At 34.4% G+C, this 20497-nt stretch overlaps 1 protein-coding gene across 1 annotated transcript in view; it reads right to left on the reverse strand.

Moving 5' to 3' along the window:
- The window catches only part of SCLT1 (sodium channel and clathrin linker 1), a 184626-nt gene that overhangs the window by 121576 nt on the left and 42553 nt on the right, over positions 1 to 20497 (reverse strand). Inside the window, 4 exon segments of the mRNA XM_027600311.2 lie at positions 808 to 878; positions 6459 to 6524; positions 8664 to 8786; positions 14023 to 14158. Coding sequence (XP_027456112.2) covers positions 808 to 878; positions 6459 to 6524; positions 8664 to 8786; positions 14023 to 14158 — 396 coding nt within the window.

The following is a 20497-nucleotide window of genomic DNA, read 5'->3' on the forward strand; positions in this document are numbered from 1 at the left end:
GAAATGTCTAGGGGAAAAGAAAGTAAATTTATTTAAATTAAATTAAAATTTAATTGTTGATAATTAAATTAAATTAATTTAAATAAATTCTTTTTTTAAAAAAGCAAAATATTTTGTGGGGCAAAATACAGGATGGTACAAAAAATAAATAGCAAGGTTCATTTAACAAACAGAAACTTACATTTTTTATAAAATGTTGATTTATATTACAATTTAAAGATATTTCTAAATGACTGCATCATAGAGCAAAACCCTATTATGACTATACTTGTGAATTTTAGGTATTATGAATAAGGGGAACAAAAAGTAAAAAAGTTTTTCCTGTGAAGTCAATGCAATGATTATTAAACCACTGGGCCACAATAAATATGTACAGTATTAACCTGCCAGATTTTTAAAAACCCTCTATTGGCTTTGTCTTTTTCCCTGTCTCACTTCCCCACTCCTCTACTGGTGCTCCCTGGTATTACATTTAAATAAACTACATGATTTGACACCGTTTTCTCAGGGTCTGCTTATTGGGGAATAAAAGATATGTGCAGAAAAAATATTTCTAAGACAACTGATTTTCCTCCATAAGCACTGGTTTTACCTTCATGGAACATCCCTTCACATACATATAGTTGTCTCCTCCTAACCATCTTGATTTCAGCCTTTTCTGGTACTAACAGATCATACATATAGAAAGCTATTGACAGAGGCTTAAAAGGGAAGAAAAAAAATGCTCATGGAAAAATTATGGCATCATCACTTACTCTGAAGAAAAATAATTATTAATAAAATAACAAAATTCATTTTTGAAAATACCTAAGTTGTTTTCGGAGTCGCTCAATTTCCACATTTTGTTCAGTTACTGTTTTCAGAAAGTGTTGGTTAGTCTGCCACAAGAAAAAAATAGAAACATTCAGTATTAGAACACTTAAAACTACATCTTTAAGGATTAACGGTAGGGCATATAAGTAGAAAAAAACAGAGTCATGATAATGATCAGAGTTTTTGACAGTAAAATAAAACCTTGGCAATCCTTCCTTGCCTTCACTTTACTACTCCAGTGGACGCCTGCTTCACTTCAAACCACCTGCATCTGCTTTTTGATGTCTTATGGTTTTCCTTGGCCATTCAAGCCTGTCCCACTTAGTGTCTTAGAGCAGGTAGTCTTGTTGGGGATTATGCTAGTAACTTGTGGAGTCTGCACTAACTATGGTTAGTGCCAGAATTTGTTTACCTAACTGCACAGAAGATGACAGGTGCTATAGAATTCATGTCCCCAGCCTGCTCTGGAAGAGCTGGATAACAATGACTTAAGAGAACTGGTATGTGAATTTCCCAAAGTCCTCCCATGCCCTGCGGTGGAATAAGTCTGCGCCTGTTCTACACTGGCTTCCAGAATCCACTGGTAGGATTAAGTTTCAGTTACCCAAGGTATTAATTTGCATGATTGTAGAAACCCTTTGGCTGCTCCTTGGTATTATCTCCTAAATAAATGACATGCATTAGAATGCTTTTCTCAGGCTTAACCTGAGAAGGAACCTAACAGAAGATACTGAAGCAGACTTCAAAGTGTAGAAAAAATTTTTCTAAGGGAATTGATTTTCTTCTCTAAGTGATGATTTTACCATGAAGGCACAAATTCCTTATCCTTATCTTTATCTATATGCCTATGGGCAATGTTATTTAGACTATAGTTACCTCCTAATCGACAGCCTTGATTTCAGTTTTTTCCTATCCCAACAGATCATGCATACATCTTTCCAGCTGCCTCTCCCGGAAGCAGTTTTCAATGTGCTTCTCTCATACTCTATCCAATCTTATGGACTTCATATTTTTTTTAAATATTTATTTATTTGAGAGAGAGAGAGAATGAGAGATACAGAGCACGAGAGGGAAGAGGGTCAGAGGGAGAAGCAGACTCCCTGCTGAGCAGGGAGCCCGATGTGGGACTCAATCCCGGGACTCCAGGATCATGACCTGAGCCGAAGGCAGTCGCTTAACCAACTGAGCCACCCAGGCACCCCAGGGCTTCATATTTTTAATATACTATTTTATTTCCCTCTGGAATTGTAATTTGATTCTGCCATCATCCATTCACTTTAAGACAGAAATAATTGTTTCCTTTCTGCACTTTGATAAAACTTTATATGCACTTTTACAATGCATGTTGCATTATATTCAAACAGTAAATTTAAAGTTCATAGCTACAATACTTTGAAGACTACCTTCTCCCAGAATTTCCAGTGACTGGCACATGATTTAATGCATTCTAAGTACTTACACCTTTAAGGAATAAATGAATGAGTGCCTCCAATGAAACATAAAGAGAGCCTGAAGACTGCATTTTTATCTTTATTTTGGGAAGCAGACTATTGCAGACCAGAATTTAGTGTTCAATTCACAGACCACAATTTAATTAATTAATTAATTAAAAATATTTTATTTATTTATTTGACACAGAGAGAGACAGCGAGAGAGGGAACACAAGCAGGGGCAGTGGGAGAGGGAGAAGCAGGCTTCCCACCGAGCAGGGAGCCCGATGAGGGGCTCGATCTCATGACCTGAGCCGAAGACAGACGCTTAACGACTGAGCCACCCAGGTGCCCCTCACAGACCACAATTTAAAAGACCGACTACCACATGCAGGGAAAGAAGGCCAGAATAATGAGAGGCAGGTAAATTATACCATACCAGAATAGTTTAAAAAAAAATTGGGTGCAACACTGGGCATGAATCAGGAAAGACATAATGCTTGCATGCAAATAAACTAAAGGGTTGATTTGAAGACGTGAGCTTGTTCTGTTACTCCAAAAGATAAAACCATGTATCAATGGGAGGAAATTTAACAAGATTTTAGCTTTCTTTTTTTTTTTTTTAAGATTTTATTTATGAGAGAGAGAGAGCATGAGTGGGGGTAAGGGGCAGAGGGAGAAGCAGACTCCCTGCTGAGCAGAGAGCCTGATGCATGGCTATGTCCCAGGACCCTGAAATCATGACCTGAGTGGAAGGCAGACAATTAACCAACTGAGCCACCCAGGGGCCCCAGATTTTAGCTTTCTAATAATCAGAATTCAAAGGAACAGACTCTTTGAGGAAGTGATAAATCTCTTACAGGTAATAGTTAAAGCAGAGGCTAATGATCATCTAACTGAAAAGCATTTAATAAAAGGATGCCTATATCATTTGAGGAAATAGATGACCTTTAATATCGTTTCAAATTCTCCTGTGAAACTATCAATGACTTCAGTCCAAAACGATTCACAACTCTGAATTCTTTTATGTCTGTAATGTACTGTTAACGTTTTATTATATACACTGTCCTGGCTCTAACATAATTAATGCTTGTGTCTTTTACCATTTGGGAGCACCTTAAAGGTAAATGACGTAGGGTGATTAGGGAAAGTATAAATTGGAATTGTGAATTTTAAAAAAGCTAGTGTTGGGAACTAACTTGTTAGCAAGCCTAGTAGAGCTCAACAACTGCATCTGAATATGGTGTTCTCTGTCATTACAAAGAAAATTATATGCTATATTAATATTCTAGAATTTGGAGATTCAGAAAGGTCCAGGGAAGCATCCCTTTCAATCACTGATCGTGATTACTTCATATATCATCCCTGTCTTACCAAGTAGGACAGGAGTTTGTGGATAGATGCACATTTCTCTTGCAACTAGAGAATCTTTAACAGTGAAAGGAACTTAATATGCAATCAGAAAATATATATATTTTTAAAGATTTTATTTATTTATTTGACAGAGACAGCGAGAGCAGGAACACAAGCAGGGGGAGTGGGAGAGGGAGAAGCAGGCTTCCTGCTGAGGAGGGAGCCCGATGTGGGACTCGATCCCAGGACCCTGGGATCATGACCTGAGCCGAGGGCAGACGCTTAACGACTGAGCCACCCAGGCGCCCAGAAAATATTTTTGACATCAGATGAGATCGGGCATGTTCAGACTGGTATATCACAGACCTGTACCTCTGAAACAAATAATACCTTATATGTTAAAAAAAAAAAAAAAAAAAAGAAGATAGTAGGCAGGGAAAAATGAAGGGGGAGAAATCAGAGGGGGAGATGAACCATGACAGACTATGGACTCTAAGAAACAAACAGGGTTCTAGAGGGAAGGGGGGTGGGAGGATGGGTTAGCCTGGTGATGGGTATTAAAGAGGGCACGTATTGAATGGAGCACTGGGTGTTATATGCAAACAATGAATCATGGAACACTACATCAAAAAAAATAAATTAAAAAAAGAAAAGAAAATATTTTTGAATAATTTTATAGAGATTGATAATTTTATAATTTTATAATTCATATTATATATATATAATATATAATAATTTTATAGATCATATTCAAAAAAGAATATGATTTCAGTAAAGATAATCTCTAGGAAATGTAAAATCCCATTGTATCTATAGCCATAGTAAATAAACTTGTACTTTCATGTACCATTCACATCAGGGGATTCTACCTTCTGTAGGTTACAAATGTGCAATGGTCATGAAGGATATTTACTTCTGTGTACTCATCAAATGATTGTACATCTATAGGGACCTATTCACTTAATCAGCTTATTCGTGAAATCAGAAAACTTTTTAATGAGTACTTTTCTTCAAGTTTGATTTTGACTCAAACTTGCTCCTGCGACTATTCTCTGAATGCTCTTTGAGATGCACAAGATCTTTATAATCACTTAACTATGTCCCTTCACATTTAGCAGTCTTGTTTGATACCCAGTAAGTACTTGAAAAAATGCTTAAATTTTGGGGCGCCTGGGTGGCTCAGTCATTAAACGTCTGCCTTCGGCTCAGGTCATGATCCCAGGGTCCTGGGATCGAGCCCCACATTGGGCTCCCTGCTCCACGGGAAGCCTGCTTCTCCCACCCCACCTGCTTGTCCTCCCTCTCTCACTGTCTCTCTCTCTGTCAAATAAATGGATAAAATCTTTTTTTTTTTTAAGATTTTATTTATTTATTTGAGAGAGAGAGAATGAGAGAGAGAGCACGAGAGGGAAGAGGGTCAGAGGGAGAAGCGGACTCCCAGCCGAGCAGGGAGCCCGATGCGGGACTCGATCCCGGGACTCCAGGATCATGACCTGAGCCGAAGGCAGTCGCTTAACCAACTGAGCCACCCAGGCGCCCTGGATAAAATCTTTTAAAAAAAAAAAAGCTTAAGTTTTAAAATTTCTCTTACCATATTCCTTTATTTTAACCACCCGCAAAGTCTCTTTTTCTTTACAACACGACTCTTTCATCCATCCTGTCACTTCTTTATCACTCTTATTGTACCCATCACTTCCTATTCTTAGTTTTGGCTAAAATCTGTGAATTCTTGTCCCTTAGAAATTTTTAATTTTTTTCCTATGAATACTCAAATATTCATTTCCCCTGACTTTCATCAGAATGATTTGGGGTGGCTTATATCCAAATAGGAGCTCTATGGTATAAGATACCAAAGGATTATATAAGCCCTGCAATTCTAAGAGATATACTGAAAGAACGAATAATTGTGATATGAGGTTAAGCTATTAACTTCATGCAGAAATATGATTTAATTATGGATATCAGTCATTTTGTTTTGGAGTACTTTAATACTATTTAAAATGTCTAAGAAGTATATTATCAAAAATTTTAAGTGATTAGAAGTAACAAGTGAAATTTAATAATTTTTTACATGGTTAAAGGAGAAAATTTTGGAAAAATAGAAAAAAATTGGATAACGTACTTTTGATGGCACAACTCCACTCTTAAACAAAGACATTTTCATTAGGTACGAACAAGAATTAGCAGAGTTACTAAGCAAAATGAAGAAAGGAAAGAGAGGAATTACCTGGGATGTCATAATTGTATTACTCAACAATGAGGTAAAATAAAATGCCAAAAAGAAAGGAAAAGAAAAGGAGAGAAAAGAAAAAAAGAAAAGTGAGAGGAGAAAAAAGGTAAAGAGCAGAACTAGGAAGGCTAATTATTACATTTCTTTTAGAAAAAAATTAAAGGGAAATTTAGATGTACCAATTAATACTGATGTCCAGTCAACTAACAAATGATTCTTAATGTCCTATTACTTTTAAGAAACTGGGCTATTCATTTAACAGTTCCACAATTCTTATTATATACCTACCAGCATACTAAATGAAATACTAAGAATAAAGCATGAGTTCTACTCTTGAGAAGCTCACAGTCTAGATTACTCTCGAGATCCTACCAAGCACCCTAAGATTACTAATAGATTAGGTGATATTTCAGAAAAATGTTAGCTTTAGATCTCTAGTAAGTATTGTGAACATTGTCATGCTATCGAATGTGAAAGGAAAAGACAGATAAAGAGAAAAGAGTACCACCTACCTATTTTCATTTCACATACATGGGCTTTATTGTTATTGATTTTTATTAGCATAAATAAATATTAAAGTCACAATTTCTTGTTTATATCAACAAGTACACTAAATGGATATTTTCACTTACCATTTCTATGTTCTCATTAGTTACATGAAGTTGCCTGGTCAATTGTTGAAAATTGGTCAATTGATCCTACAGTAGGAAGGTAGAGGTGTGTATAAATAGCATTCTGTTTACAACCCATATGTAAAATTAACCTAAAATCAAGTCTAAAATCATTATGCCTAAGTCTAGATGAATTTAGTTGTCTTCTGTTATTGTGTGAATTAACAGTTGAAGAAATAAGATAATTTTTTTTAAATGACTACAAAATTAAATAAGGTGACAATGTAGAAACAAATGTGGCTATTTATGTTTTATGTAAGGCCATTATTTCTAGAAATCACTCTATTAGTAAATAGACATGCTGGAGAGACATTGTACAATATTGAAAAACTACATTCAAACTGACTCAAAAACTACAATATAAACCCTGGCACAGAAATTATTGTTTCTCTCTCCCCTTCTTAAAATTCTCATAGCTTGAAAGCCCAAGTTTCAGACTGTGTGATTATCTGTTATGATCTTACTAAGCACTGTATGTGCAGGTGACACAAAGCTGGAAGGGGCTATTAATATGTTGGATGACAGAATTAAAGACTGACATAACTGGAGAAATAAGGACAAAGTATTATTTGTAAAGGCTTGTACAAAAAAACCTAACTGCATAGTTAAAGTACAATAAAGGTGAAAAAAATACCACAGGACTTAGTTGATTGATCTAAATGGGGAAACAGCCTCAAAGAACTTACATTTTTTTAGAAATAGTTTCTTAGATCTCACAGGTAAAAGCCTTTTCTTTTTGATAAAATGCCGTGTATGTATTTTTAAAAAAACTTTTAAATTTGAGTATAGTTGACATACAATGTTACATTAGCTTTAAGTGTACAACATAGTGATTCAACTTCTCTATACATTACGCTATGACTCACTGCTAGTGTAGCTACCATCTGTCACCATACAATGCTATTACAATATCATTGACTATATTCCCTATATTATTATGCCTCTTATTCCCATGACTTATATCATTCAATATCTGGAAGCCTATATTTCCTACTCACTCCCCTTCACCCATTTTGTCCATTCTCCCCATTTCCCCTCCCTCAGAGGTAAAGGTCTTGCCCAGACTACATATAGGTTATTTTCAAACCAGAGCATATATAGAAAAATCATTTTGTAAACTGCAAAGTGTCATGTAAGTATTATTATGACTCCTTTAGGTAGAAATTCCCAATTATGATGACAGTAATAGGAACATTCATAAACTGGAATTTGAGAAGTCCATAAATGAGAATTGAAGTAAGGAGTGATAACCAATGTATTTAAACATCTGCCTTCTCAAAATCCATAGAAAAGGAATCAGAATTTGGAATACTCCATAGTTTTCAATGTTCACAGCAGAAAAAGAACCAATGGAAGGATCAAGGAGGCAGGTTTTTCAATGGAATGGATCGTCTTCGGAGATAATAAGTTCTTGTCAACAGAGGTTTACAGCAAAAGCTTAGATGTCCACTTTGAAAGAATACAAAAATCATTCCAGCTCTGAATAGAAAGAATGCCTTAATAACCAATAAGATCTCTTCCTATTGTAAAATTCTATTCTGATTAATTTATGCTAAATACACTTGACATCTATTTTATTTTATTTTTAAGATTTTATTTATTTATTTGACAGAGAAGGTGAGCGAGAGAGGGAACACAAGCATGGGAAGTGGGAGAGGGAGAAGCAGGCTTCCCGCTGAGCAGGGAGACCGACGTGGGGCTCAATCCCAGGATCCTGGGACCATGACCTGAGCTGAAGGCAGACGCTTAATGGCTGAGCCACCCAGGCGCCCCCGCTTGACATCTATTTTAGAGGTAACTTTAAGAGTGTTAACATTTTCTCTTCACATGGTGTTGTCATTATATTTGAGCAGGTTTCTTCACTGGCCATAATCTAATGAATAGTTCCTGTCATAGGCCAATATAGAAGCTTTGGGGGTCCATTTATACAGAATCATCATATAGCTGCTTCTTAGAACTAAATATAGCTTTCATTGATAATCACATTATAAAACCTAATGTATACTAGGCATTGCTTTAACTGTCCAAGAAATTTCTAACCAGCAAAGATCTACATACATACATAACACAGTAGACACTTAGGCATTCCTCTTCAAAACAGAGTTTCTCAGAATGAAGATTTACATGAAAACTGATATACAAGAAAACCATGAAATCCAAGATTACCTTTTGTTTTTGACTTTCAACTACATGAATCTGGGCCTCAGTCATATGTTCCTGGTAAAGTCTCTGAAGTCTGTCCAGCTCCTGAGAAACAGTCTGCCAGAGTTCCACAGCCTGAGTTTTTTCCTATAAAACAAAAAGAATCAAGAATTCATTAAATTATTAGCAGGCTATTGCATAGTACAAATGAATCATACTCTTTTACAGAATGAATCCTTGTATATAAAGTCACAAAAATAAAAATGGAACTTGTGTAAAGATGGTATAGTTGTAATATTTCTGATGCTATATACTTGTATTAATAACAATTCAGAGAAGGGGAGCTCAGCTGATAAAGCACCTGACCTTTGATTTTGGCTCAGGCCATGATCTCAGGGATGTAAGACAGAGCCCCGCATTGGGCTCTGTGCTGAGCATGATGCCTGCCCAAGATTCTCTCTCCCTCCCTCTTCCTCTCCCTCTCTTTCCCTCTAAAAAACCCAAACAACAAAAACACCAAAATCAAATAAAGCAACAAAAAAAAGCATTTCAGAGAATAAACCTAAAGATGAAAATGCCTTATGTTGAAATTTTCTTTTTATTCAGATTTCATAGCTAAAATTTAACTCTTAAATCAGAGATATGGATTTAAAGCACTATCTTTGTTCTATAAGAAAATATAAGCCTTGGAAATTACTAAAGATAATTGCCCCTGATAAAGTACAAGATTTTTTTCAGATTGTAAAAGTAATAAATGTTATAGAAAGTTGGGAAAAGACAGCAAAACAGAAAACAAGAATTACCTGTAATTTTACCACCTGACAGTAAATACTGCTAGTGTCTGGGTATAAGCATCTTTATACATTTTGGATGTATTCATGTTTTTAAATGTGATTTTGGAAAAGAAGTTTGTATTTCTGTTAACAAAACTGGGAATCATACAGTGTACTATTTGTACCGTATTATTTTCACTTGGCATTTTATAATCAGAGTTTTCTCACATCATTAACTATTCTTTCAACACAGCAAGTCTCAAAGTGTGATATAGAGACTCCTGAAGTCAAAATTTTGTTCATTATAATATGAAGACATTATTTGCCTTTTTCACGCTCATCTTCTCATGAGTGTACACTGAAGTTTTCCAAAGTTTATATGATGTGATGTCATCTCTCTGATGGGTATTGGAATGTGTTCTTATGCTTCCATTTGTTCTTAAAAAACTCTCAGTTTTAATCTATAATATGACAAATACTGATAGATATATAATCCACAAAAAGAGAATTCTTCGAGGTCAGCAATAATTTTTAAGCATCCGGGAGAGGGGTCCTGAAACCAAAAAGGGTAAGAAATGCTAAGCTAGTAGGTAAAGAGCATTATTCTCTTTTTATTGTCTAAAAAGAAGAGTGGAGCAGGTTTTGGCCATTTGCTGAGGGTTCCTCAGCAAGTTGTTGACAGAGTCAGGAGGAAACATTTACCTCTTTGTTTCTAAATCCCAAACTTTTAAAGATTTATTTATTTATTTATTTGAGAGAGACAGAGAGAGAGAGAGAGGGGTGGGGAGGGGCAGCAGGAGAGGGAGAGATAATCTTAAGCAGACTCCCCACTCAGTGCAGAGCCCGATGTAGGGCTTGACACTGGGCTCAATCCCACCACCCTGAAACCATGACCCAAGCTGAAACCAAGAGTTGGATGCTCAACTGACTGCGCCACCCAGGTGCCCCAAAAGCCCAAACTTTTAAATCCCCCCAGGTCAGAACTAAGCCACCCTGTTTTAGTAAGAAGGTAACAAGGTGTAGTGAAAAGATAAGCATTTTAAGAAGATAATGAGTATACATTTAAAGTTAACAGAGGTTCATAAGTTTTAAGGAAACTATTACTGAAGTATACCATGTATTCAGAAAACACAGAAATCATGAATTTTCACAAAGCGATTGCACCTATGTAACCAGCACACAGTTCAAGAAAGAGCATGTTATTACTAGCACCTAGAAGCCCGATACCCCTCTCTTCAAGATACTACTATTCCCCCAAAATAACTATGATCCTGGTTTCTACATCATCAATTAGGTTTGCCTAAAACTTACATAGTTTTAAAACGTGTAGACGAACAAATCTGGAGCCATAACACTTGGATTCAATTGCTGATTTTTGGCTGAATGATCTTGGACAATTCATTTCAATTCCATAAGAACATTTTCTTTTCAGTAGAATGGTCAGAAAGACACGTCATAACCTCAAAAGGTTGTAGTTTTACAAACCTGCCTGATAGTAAGAATCATCTGGACAAATAGAAAACCAAGAATCTCTAAAGCAGTGGTTCTTATAGGACTAAACCATCAGGCATTACCTCAGAACGCGTCAGAAACACAAATTATTGAGCCCAGACTTCTTGAATCAGAAGATTCAAGATTTGAGATTCCCCTTGGGAAAGGAGAATAATAATCTATTTCAAAAAGCCCTTGGGAAATTATAATGCACAAAAAAATTGAGAACCAATGTACTAATATAAAATTTTTAAATGGTATAACCCATCATTTGAAAAACCAATTTAAGTGATTCCATATTGTTAGATTTTTAAACTATTTCCAATTTTCATTATCATATATAATAGTATAATGAACATTTATTCATCAATTTTTACATACAGTTTCTTAGGATAGATTCCTAGAATCTATGTGATATCCTAGTCTAATTAATTGGTCAAAGGATATAAATGTTTCTAAGGCTCTTATTGCCAACCTGCCCCCAGAAAGATTCTTACAAATCACACTATCATAGCAGAACAAAATACTCCAAACTAAAAATATTAAGTTAGGTACTCAATATTGTACTAGTGTTATCAGCTTCCAAGGCCATTACATTTGCTTTACCCAGCACCTTTTGCACTCAATTTTAATTCTTTATCTTGCTGTTCAGTAATGATGATGATAAAAATAATACGTAAATTTATTAATTTACATGTGTGTTAGGCATTATGTGCTTTATGGGAATTTCTGAATTACCATAAGAACTCCATGAGATAAGAATTATTATAATCTCCATATATAAATGAAGGTAAGGTAAAAAGACATTTCCCAAGATCACAAAGCTAGCAAATAGAGAACAAACTCAAGAAGTTTGACGAGAGTTTTTTTTTTTAACAAAAGCTTGTTTTCCACGAAAGCAGGAACCAACACTCTCTATTGTATCCTCAACAATTAGCACAGTGCCTGATATCTAATAGACATCTAATACTTATGAAATAAATGAAGATATCTGAATAGTCAATTTCTTTATGCTTATTACTTTGATAAAGCATAATAATTATTTTATTTTTTACTATAAATTGTATTTAACCTAATTTTTGTCTCTTCGGTTTGGATTCAACTAGTCTTCATGAATAAGACAAAGGTCTTTCAATTTAGTGATGGATACCAAAATAATTTTATGTGTTTTATCACACCTTAAAAACAAAATACGTAAACATATATGAATAATAAGTAGAATATTTGACATTACTGTTTTGATACTATTGAGTTATTAACATTTTCTATTATTTACACTTCATAAGAAGCCTAAACTCCCATTCAGTTAAAATTTTATATTTATTTACAAAGTAAATTATAGATTTTGGGGGAAATTGTGTTTATAACCAATCAGCTTTTTCCTTTTGACTGCTCAGAGTTGGACCTCATCAATTTCTTCTACGAAGTGACTGATCCAAAATGTAGCAAAAAAAATAGGACAATCTTCAGAGAAATAATATGAGGTGGAGCAAGATGTAGGAGAAAGGCAAAGAGAGGGTAAGGCAGGAGGAGAAAAAGATAAGGAATGAGAGAACAAATTTGGTTTAATAAGTAATTTTGAAGTTTTAATAAAATTAACATTGGAAATTATAGCAATACAAGTACTGCAGAGAGATGCTTTTTAGAGACAGGGTTCTTTGTTTTGTTTTTTGAAACTACAAATCTTATCTAGTTTTCATTCCACTTCCTTTTAAAAAAAAGTTTTTTTTCAGTTTTATTGAGGTAGAATTGACAAATAATCATTGCATATATTTAAGGTATATAACAGAGGGTTCTTTTACATATGGTCTATCACAATCTTTTTCCAGAGTACCAAGAATTGCATATTGTGCACTAGCTTTTGATAGCCTGTTAGAAAGCCTTCATAAGTCTTAATTAATTTCCATTTATTTCTGTATAAACATTTATCAATCCTTTTTGATAATATTTTGAACAGAGCTAAAACTAGAGTCTGAAAGTTGGAAAAGTTTGAAAGAGCATGCTTTCTCGTTTTTTTTCCTCTATTACTTTTTCAAATTCCTTCCCTTTACACATGAAAAAATAAAATCAGTGTTAAATACACGCTCCTTTATCATGGTAAATATAACCTGTTTAAATCCAGTTTAATTTAATCAGGTAATTATCACTTTCATAAATATAAGAATTCCAAAACTAAATTTCTAGGGTATAAAAAATGATTTTTCATAGATAACTATAAAATCAAAATCATAATAAGGAATTTGTAATCTCCATTTATAAATGAAGAAACTGAGGCACAAAGCTAGAAAGCAGAACAGAGATTCAAATACATGTAAGATATGAGATGCCTAGGATATAAAACTGTAAATTAAAATAAAATTCCCTTATGTACAATCACAAATTTCAGTGTTGAAAACAGGATGGAGATATATATATATAATATATATATATAATATAGCTTCCCAAATATTTCAGTTACTATGAGGGAGGAAAAAAGGAGAAAAAGCAGTACAGAGAAGAGAAGTGTAATTTTTGAAAAATATAATTCTATAATCTTTGAAAATTGAGGAAAACACCGAATCAGAAGAAAACACAGAAAAATGAAAAATGTAAATTTAAGTGAGTGGATGATTATTTTTTTCTTTAAAAATTTTCTTGGGCATTAAAATATATTTTTTAAAAGATTTATTTATTTATTTTGGAGAAAGAGAGTGCATGCATGCATGCATGTAGCCAGCTGGGAGAGGGGCAGGAGAGGGAGAGAGAGACTCTCAAGCAGACTTCACTGAGCACGGAGCCAGATGCAGGGCTCAATCTCACGATCATGACCTGAGCCAAAATCGAGTCAGATGCCCAACCCACCGAGCCACACAGGCACTCCTGGCATTAAGATATTTTTATGACATAAAAATGTCAAAAGATTTATGATTCAATTAAAATATACATTTGGTAGCTATATTTTTAACAACCAGGGACGGTATATATTGTAAGTTTTGTTACCTGTTAACTGTTCTTATAAATTGTAGAAATCAGTAAGTACTAATTTTGCTATTCTGTTATCATTCATAAATAATGATTAACACAGATTTTTAAAATTCTGTTTATTCAGAATATAGTTTAAAAAAATTTACATCACTCACTTGATTGGCTAGTTGTAATTGTTCTCGTAGATTCCTAACTGTTTCATCATCTGTATATATATCATTTCCCACGTCTGTGCCAAAGGGAAAGGACTCCAGTTGCTTTTCAACAGCATCTTTTAATTCGCTGTGCAACCTTCAGAAAAAAGAGTTAACACAGTAATAATATAAATTCATTTTACCAACAATAATCACTGTTTCAAGGTAAACTAAATAAATATTGGAGCACCAAAAACATTCTTTAAAAAAAATTCCTTACATAAAACTAATTTTTAAGTAGACTTCAAAAATTAAATTGTTAATCACCATTAAATACTGTGCTATGAAAATAAAAATCTAACAATTTCAAATGCATTAAATTTGTCATAATTAATTCAACCATAAATCAGTTTGTCCTAAGGAGATTTTAGTTATTCAACAAGGTAAAATTCAGATATTATACCCTATTAATTTATGAAACAGACCATTCAGGAAAAAAATATAACAGTGGTTTCATCTAGGCAATTAAAAGGAAATGGGATATAAAATATTATAGAATTATTTTCTTCATTGTGTTTCACAAAATTCAGGTAACATCTTTTTTTTTTTAAGATTTTATTTATTTGAGAGAGAGAATGAGAGACAGAGAGCACGAGAGGGAAGAGGGTCAGAGGGAGAAGCAGACTCCCCGCTGAGCAGGGAGCCCGATGTGGGACTCGATCCCGGGACTCCAGGATCATGACCTGAGCCGAAGGCAGTCGCTCAACCAACTGAGCCACCCAGGCGCCCTTAAACTCAGGTAACATCTTACTTAATCCAGTTAATAAACAGAGTTGAATAAAATTGCTGGTTATGAAAGCAAGATGATTAGAGGCTTTAGTTTTCAGCACATTTTACATAAGCTTGACCATAACTCTGAAAGCCTTAAATTCAAAATTAATCTTAACATTAAATTACAGATATTTTGTATTTTAAAACAGCTACCAAAAGAAAGCTTTAGAAAGTACATCTGAAAAGACTGATTAAGTATTTTACTTTAAAATGATACAAACCTAAAAGGAAAAAAATATAGTATCAGAAAGACCTGAAAACCTTTAATGTATAAATTATTAGCAGAAAATGTTATTTATAATAAACACATCTCAAGGTAGTTGAAGATAGTTGAAGGTAGTTGAAGTTCAAGAACCTGCATCTATATATTTAAAATAAAGAGAATTACCTACTGTATTTAAAATCTCCTTTGAAACTAGAAAAATTCAATTTTAATTTTTAGAATATATTTATTGAAAACAAAGTTCATCTAACACTGAAATTCACAGGTAATTAACCTTAGAAACAACAAAAAAATTAATTACTCCCTAAGGAAAGGACAGAGGTTGCTAATTATTCCCTAGTTAAAAATTTTTATCAATAACACAGATGTTCATACTTTAAAACATTTCTAGTATTTTTATTTTTTTGTTTTTATTAAGTTTTTAATTTTAATTCCAATATAGTTAACATACAGTGTCATATTAGTTTCAGGCATATAATACAGCAATTCAACAATTCTATACTTCACCCAGTTCTCATCACAAATGCACTCCTTAATCCCCATCACCTATTTCACCCATCCCCCCCAACCACCTCCCCTCTGGTAACCATCAGTTTGTTCTCTAGCTAAGGGTCTGTTTCTTGGTTTGTCTCTCTTTTCTTCCCCCACTTTGTTCATTTGTTTTGTTTCTTAAATCCCACACATGAGTGAAATCGTATGGTATCTGTCTTTCTCTGACTTATTTCACTTAGCATTATACTCTAACTCCATCCAAGTCATTGCAAATGGCAAGAGTTCATTCTTTTTTATGGCTGAATAATATTCCATTGAATGTATGTATACACACACACACACACAAACTTCTTTATCCATTCATCTATTGATGGATGCTTGGGCTCCTTCCATAATTTGGCTATTGTAAATAATGCTACAATAAAGACAGGGTTGCATATATCTTTTCAAATTAGTGTTTCTGTATTCTATGGGTAAATACCCAGTAGTCTGATTACTGGATTGTAGGGTAGTTTTATTTTTACTTTTTTGAGGAACTTCCATACTGTTTTCTACAGTGGCTACACCACTGTAGCCACTGTAGTTTTGTGGTTTTGATTTGATTTCCCCGATGAGGAGTGATGTTGAGCCTCTTTTCAGATGTTGGGCATCTGTGTCTTCTTTGGAGAAATATCTGTTCATGTCTTCTGCCCATTTTAAATTAGATTGTTTTTTTGGTGTTGAGTTATATAAATTCTTTATATATTTTGAATACTGTTTAGCAGGTATGTCATTTGCAAATATCTTCTTCCATTCTGTAAGTTGCCTTTTAGTTTTGTTGATTGTTTCCTTTGCTATGCACAAGCTATTTATTTTGATGTAGTCCCAGTGTTTTATTTTTTGCTTTTGTTTCCCTTGCCTCAGGAGACCTATCTAAAAAAAAAAAATGTTGCTATAGCTGACGTGAGAGACATTTCTGCCTGTGCTCTCTTCTAGGATTTTTATGGTTTAAGGTCTCAGTTAGGTCTTTCATCCATTTTGGATTTATTTTTGTGCCTGGTGTAAGAAAATGGTCCAGTTTCATTCTCTGGCATGTAGCTGTCCAGTTTCCCCATATCATTTGTTGAAGAGACTTTTTCCCATTGCATATATTTTTTTTAAAGATTTTATTTATTTGACAGAAAGAGACACAGTGAGAAAGGGAACACAAGCAGGGGGAATGGGAGGGAGAAGCAGGCTTCCCGCGGAGCAGGGAGCCCGATGTGGGGCTCGATCCCAGGACCCTGGGATCATGACCTGAGCCGAAGGCGGACGCTTAACGACTGAGCCACCTAGGCGCCCCTCCTATTGCATATTCTTACCTTTTTTTGTCGAAGATTAACTGACCATATAATAATGGGTTTAAGTATTTCTGGTATTTGAAAAAATATTTACTTTATAACATAAAATATAATAAGAGTTTTAAAAAAACATGCCAAATCCCAGAGAAAAACCATTATTAATGGTGTGATATATTTTCTAGCAGAATTTTTGCTCTCCATTGAAAACAGACAGATATACCATACTGTTAATATTTTATAACCTGCCTTTTAAACTGTATTACTGAAACATACGCATTCTTCCAGATTATAAAATATTTTCCTATAAATACTTTAATGATGACATAATATTCCGTCATTTCCATTATACAGTATTTTCATCATAAGTCAACTCAGGTAAACCCCTAGAGTCATTTTAAATAAAATGAAAAAAATAGTAAAATTAATATTCACTTAGTATACTAAAAACATTAGAAACATTGAGAATTAAAATGTTTTATTTCTTTGTAAAAAAAACTCATCCCTTATAATCAACAGTACAGTTAGAAACAAGACAGTTACTAGTATTTTTGCAAAAATTTTTAAGGTCACAGAAAAATCATAATTTTCATCCATTGATTATTAAGATCACTTTCCACAGTTTCAGCTTGCATGGTCATTTTTAAAGTCCTGCACTATCATACATAGCAAGGACTGCCTATGTATAGCTTATTTTTGTTTTAGTATCTTAAGTACTTAGGGACCGGGTGTCCAATCTTGCAGTTTGCAATGCCTGCTGACTCTTGCCCAATGTGCCCAGATTCCCCAGGTGTTTTATAATTTTGGGTTAGTTTACTGTCCTTTTTCTAACCTCTTTTGCAAATTCTTAGAGATCACTGATTTTTAGACTTTCTTTTCTAATATATGCAGTTAAGACTTTGGATTTCCCTCTAAGAATGGCCTTAGTGGCAACCTATAAGCTTTACTGATTTATGTTCATTATCAACCAGTTAAAGTATGCTCTAATTTTTCACTGTTAATCCTTTGACCTGTAAGTAAGTTGCTTAACTAAAGAACAGTTGGGGATTTTCTAGTTACCTTTAAAAAAATTGATTTCTAGTATAATTTTCACTGTCATCAAAGAACATAAGCAGAGTAATTCTGAGACCTTAAAAATCCCTGAGTTACTTTTTTGAACTGGTTAATTGTGGAAATATTGTATGTGTACTTAGGATGACTATGTACTCTGAAGGTAGTAGCATTTAATATGTGTCCCTTACAGATTTGTTAACTGCATTGTTCAAATATTACATACTCTTACTTTTTTTTTTTTTTTCAAATTACTGAGAGCAATCTGTTTATATTCCTACTATCACAGTTTTTCTCTGGGCTTTGGGGTGCCTTTTTAAAAATTCTTGTTATAGGGGGGTGCCTGCGTGGCTCAGTCGGTCGGGCGTCTGCCTTTGGCTCAGATCATGATCCCGGGGTCCTGGGATCGAGCCCCGCATCGGGCTCCCTGCTTGGCGGGAAGCCTCCTTCTCCCTCTCCCTCCCCACCTGTGCTCTCTCTCACTATCTCTGTCACTGTCTCTGTCTCTCTAAGAAATAAATAAAATCTTAAAAAAAAAAAAATTCTTGTTATAGGGACACCTGGGTGGCTCAGTCTCAGTTAAGCGTCTGCCTTTGGCTCAGGTCATGATCCCAGGGTCCTGGGATCGATTCCCGCACTGGGCTCCTTGTTTGTCAGGAACTCTGCTTCTCCTTCTGCCTGCTTCTCCCTCTGCTTGTGCTCGAGCTCTCTGTCTGACAAATAAATAAAATCTTTTTAAAAAATTCCTGTTATATTTATGTATTAGTCATATTTCTCTTATTAAACATTTTCTGTCAGGAAAAGTAAATATTTAAAAAATAGTATAACATATTTAAAAATAACCTTTTGTTATTGATACTTTTAAGTACTTTTAAAAAATTTAATTAGTCTGTCTTGCCACTCTGCTATAATTGAATTTTTTGATTCAAGAAGAACAGAAAAATTGAAAATTTTCCATTCTGAGCCTTTGTTATTGAGTGCTCACAAATTTAAAACTGTCACATCTTTTGGGAAAATTGAATCTTTTATCATTATGAAATATCCCTTTTTATCTCTAATAATCTGTTCTGCGTTAAAGTCTACTGTGTCTGATATTACCAGCTTTCTTTCGGTTAGCACTTGCATGGTGTTATCTATTTTCCATCCTTTTATCTGCATCCATTCTATATTACATTTTAGGAATTTCTCTGATAAGTATATACCATAACTGGTTTCTTTTTTTACTCTCCTCTGATACATCACTTTTAATTGTAGCATGTAATACACTGAAATTTAATATAATTACTGATATATTTGGGTTTATATCTACTACTTAGTATTTGTTTCTATATGCCCTGCCTATTATGATTTTCTTTACTTTCATGCTTTCTTTTATTTTTTTTTAATGTGTTCATTTTAGGTGACTCTTTTTAAAAAATAAGACTTAATTTTTGAGTAGTTTTAGGTCCACAGCAAAGAGTGCAGAAAGTAGAGAAATTCCCCAGTATACCCCTTGGCCCCCCTCAGCATGACCTCCCCCACCAGAGTGGTACATTCTGTCACAACTGATAAACCTACATTGACACAATTACCCAAAGTTTATAGTTTACATTAGGATTCACTCTTGTGTTATACATCCTACATCCTACGATGACATGTATCCACTACTAGTGTCTTACAGAATAGTTTCACTGTCCTAAAAATCCTATGTGTGCTCTGCCTTTTCATCTTCTCTACTCCCGCACCCTCCCCCCAGCCCCTGGCAACCACTGATCATTTTACTGTCTCCATAGTTTTGTTTTGTTTTGTTTTTTTAAAGATTCTTTATTTGAGAGAGGGAGTGCGTGTGTCTGCAAGCATGGTCAGGAGAGGGGCAGAATGAGAGGGAGAGACAGTCTTAAGCAGACTGTGGGGCTTGATCTCATGACCCCGAGATCATGACCTGAGCCGAAATCAAGAGCTGGACGCCCAACCAACTGCACCACCCAGGTGCCCCTTGTCTCCATAGTTTTGCCTTTTCCAGATGTCACATAGTTTGGAATCATACAATCTGTAACCTTTTCAGATTGGCTTCTTTCACTTAGTAATATCTATTTAGGGCTCCTCCATATCTTCTCCTGGCTTGATAGTTCATTTCTTCTTATTGCTGAATAATATTCCATAGTTTGGATGTACCACAGTTTATTTAACCATTCACCTATTGAAGGAAATCTTGGTTATTTCCAAGTTTTGGCAATTGTGAATAAAGCTGCCATAAACATTCATGTGTAGGTTTTTGTGTAGACATAAGTCTTATGTAGACATAAGACATACCTAATTTACCTTTAGGTAAATATCAAGGAGTATGATTGCTGGATTGTTATGGTAAGAATAAGCTTCATTTTTTAAGAAACCACCAAACTGTCTTCCTGGGTGACTGTACATTTTGCTTTCCCACAAGCAATGAGTGAGAGTTCCTGTTGTTCCATAGGTTTTTATTATTCTGTTTTTCTACTCTATTAGTTTGGCAGTTATACGATTCTTTACTTTTAGTGTCTACCCTAGTTATAACATGCATACAGAATTAGCAAAACTCTAAATTATATTAGTATTCTATTTCTTTTGG

Source organism: Zalophus californianus, chromosome 2 (genome assembly GCF_009762305.2).
Source record: "Zalophus californianus isolate mZalCal1 chromosome 2, mZalCal1.pri.v2, whole genome shotgun sequence".
Taxonomy (NCBI): Eukaryota; Metazoa; Chordata; class Mammalia; order Carnivora; family Otariidae; genus Zalophus; species Zalophus californianus.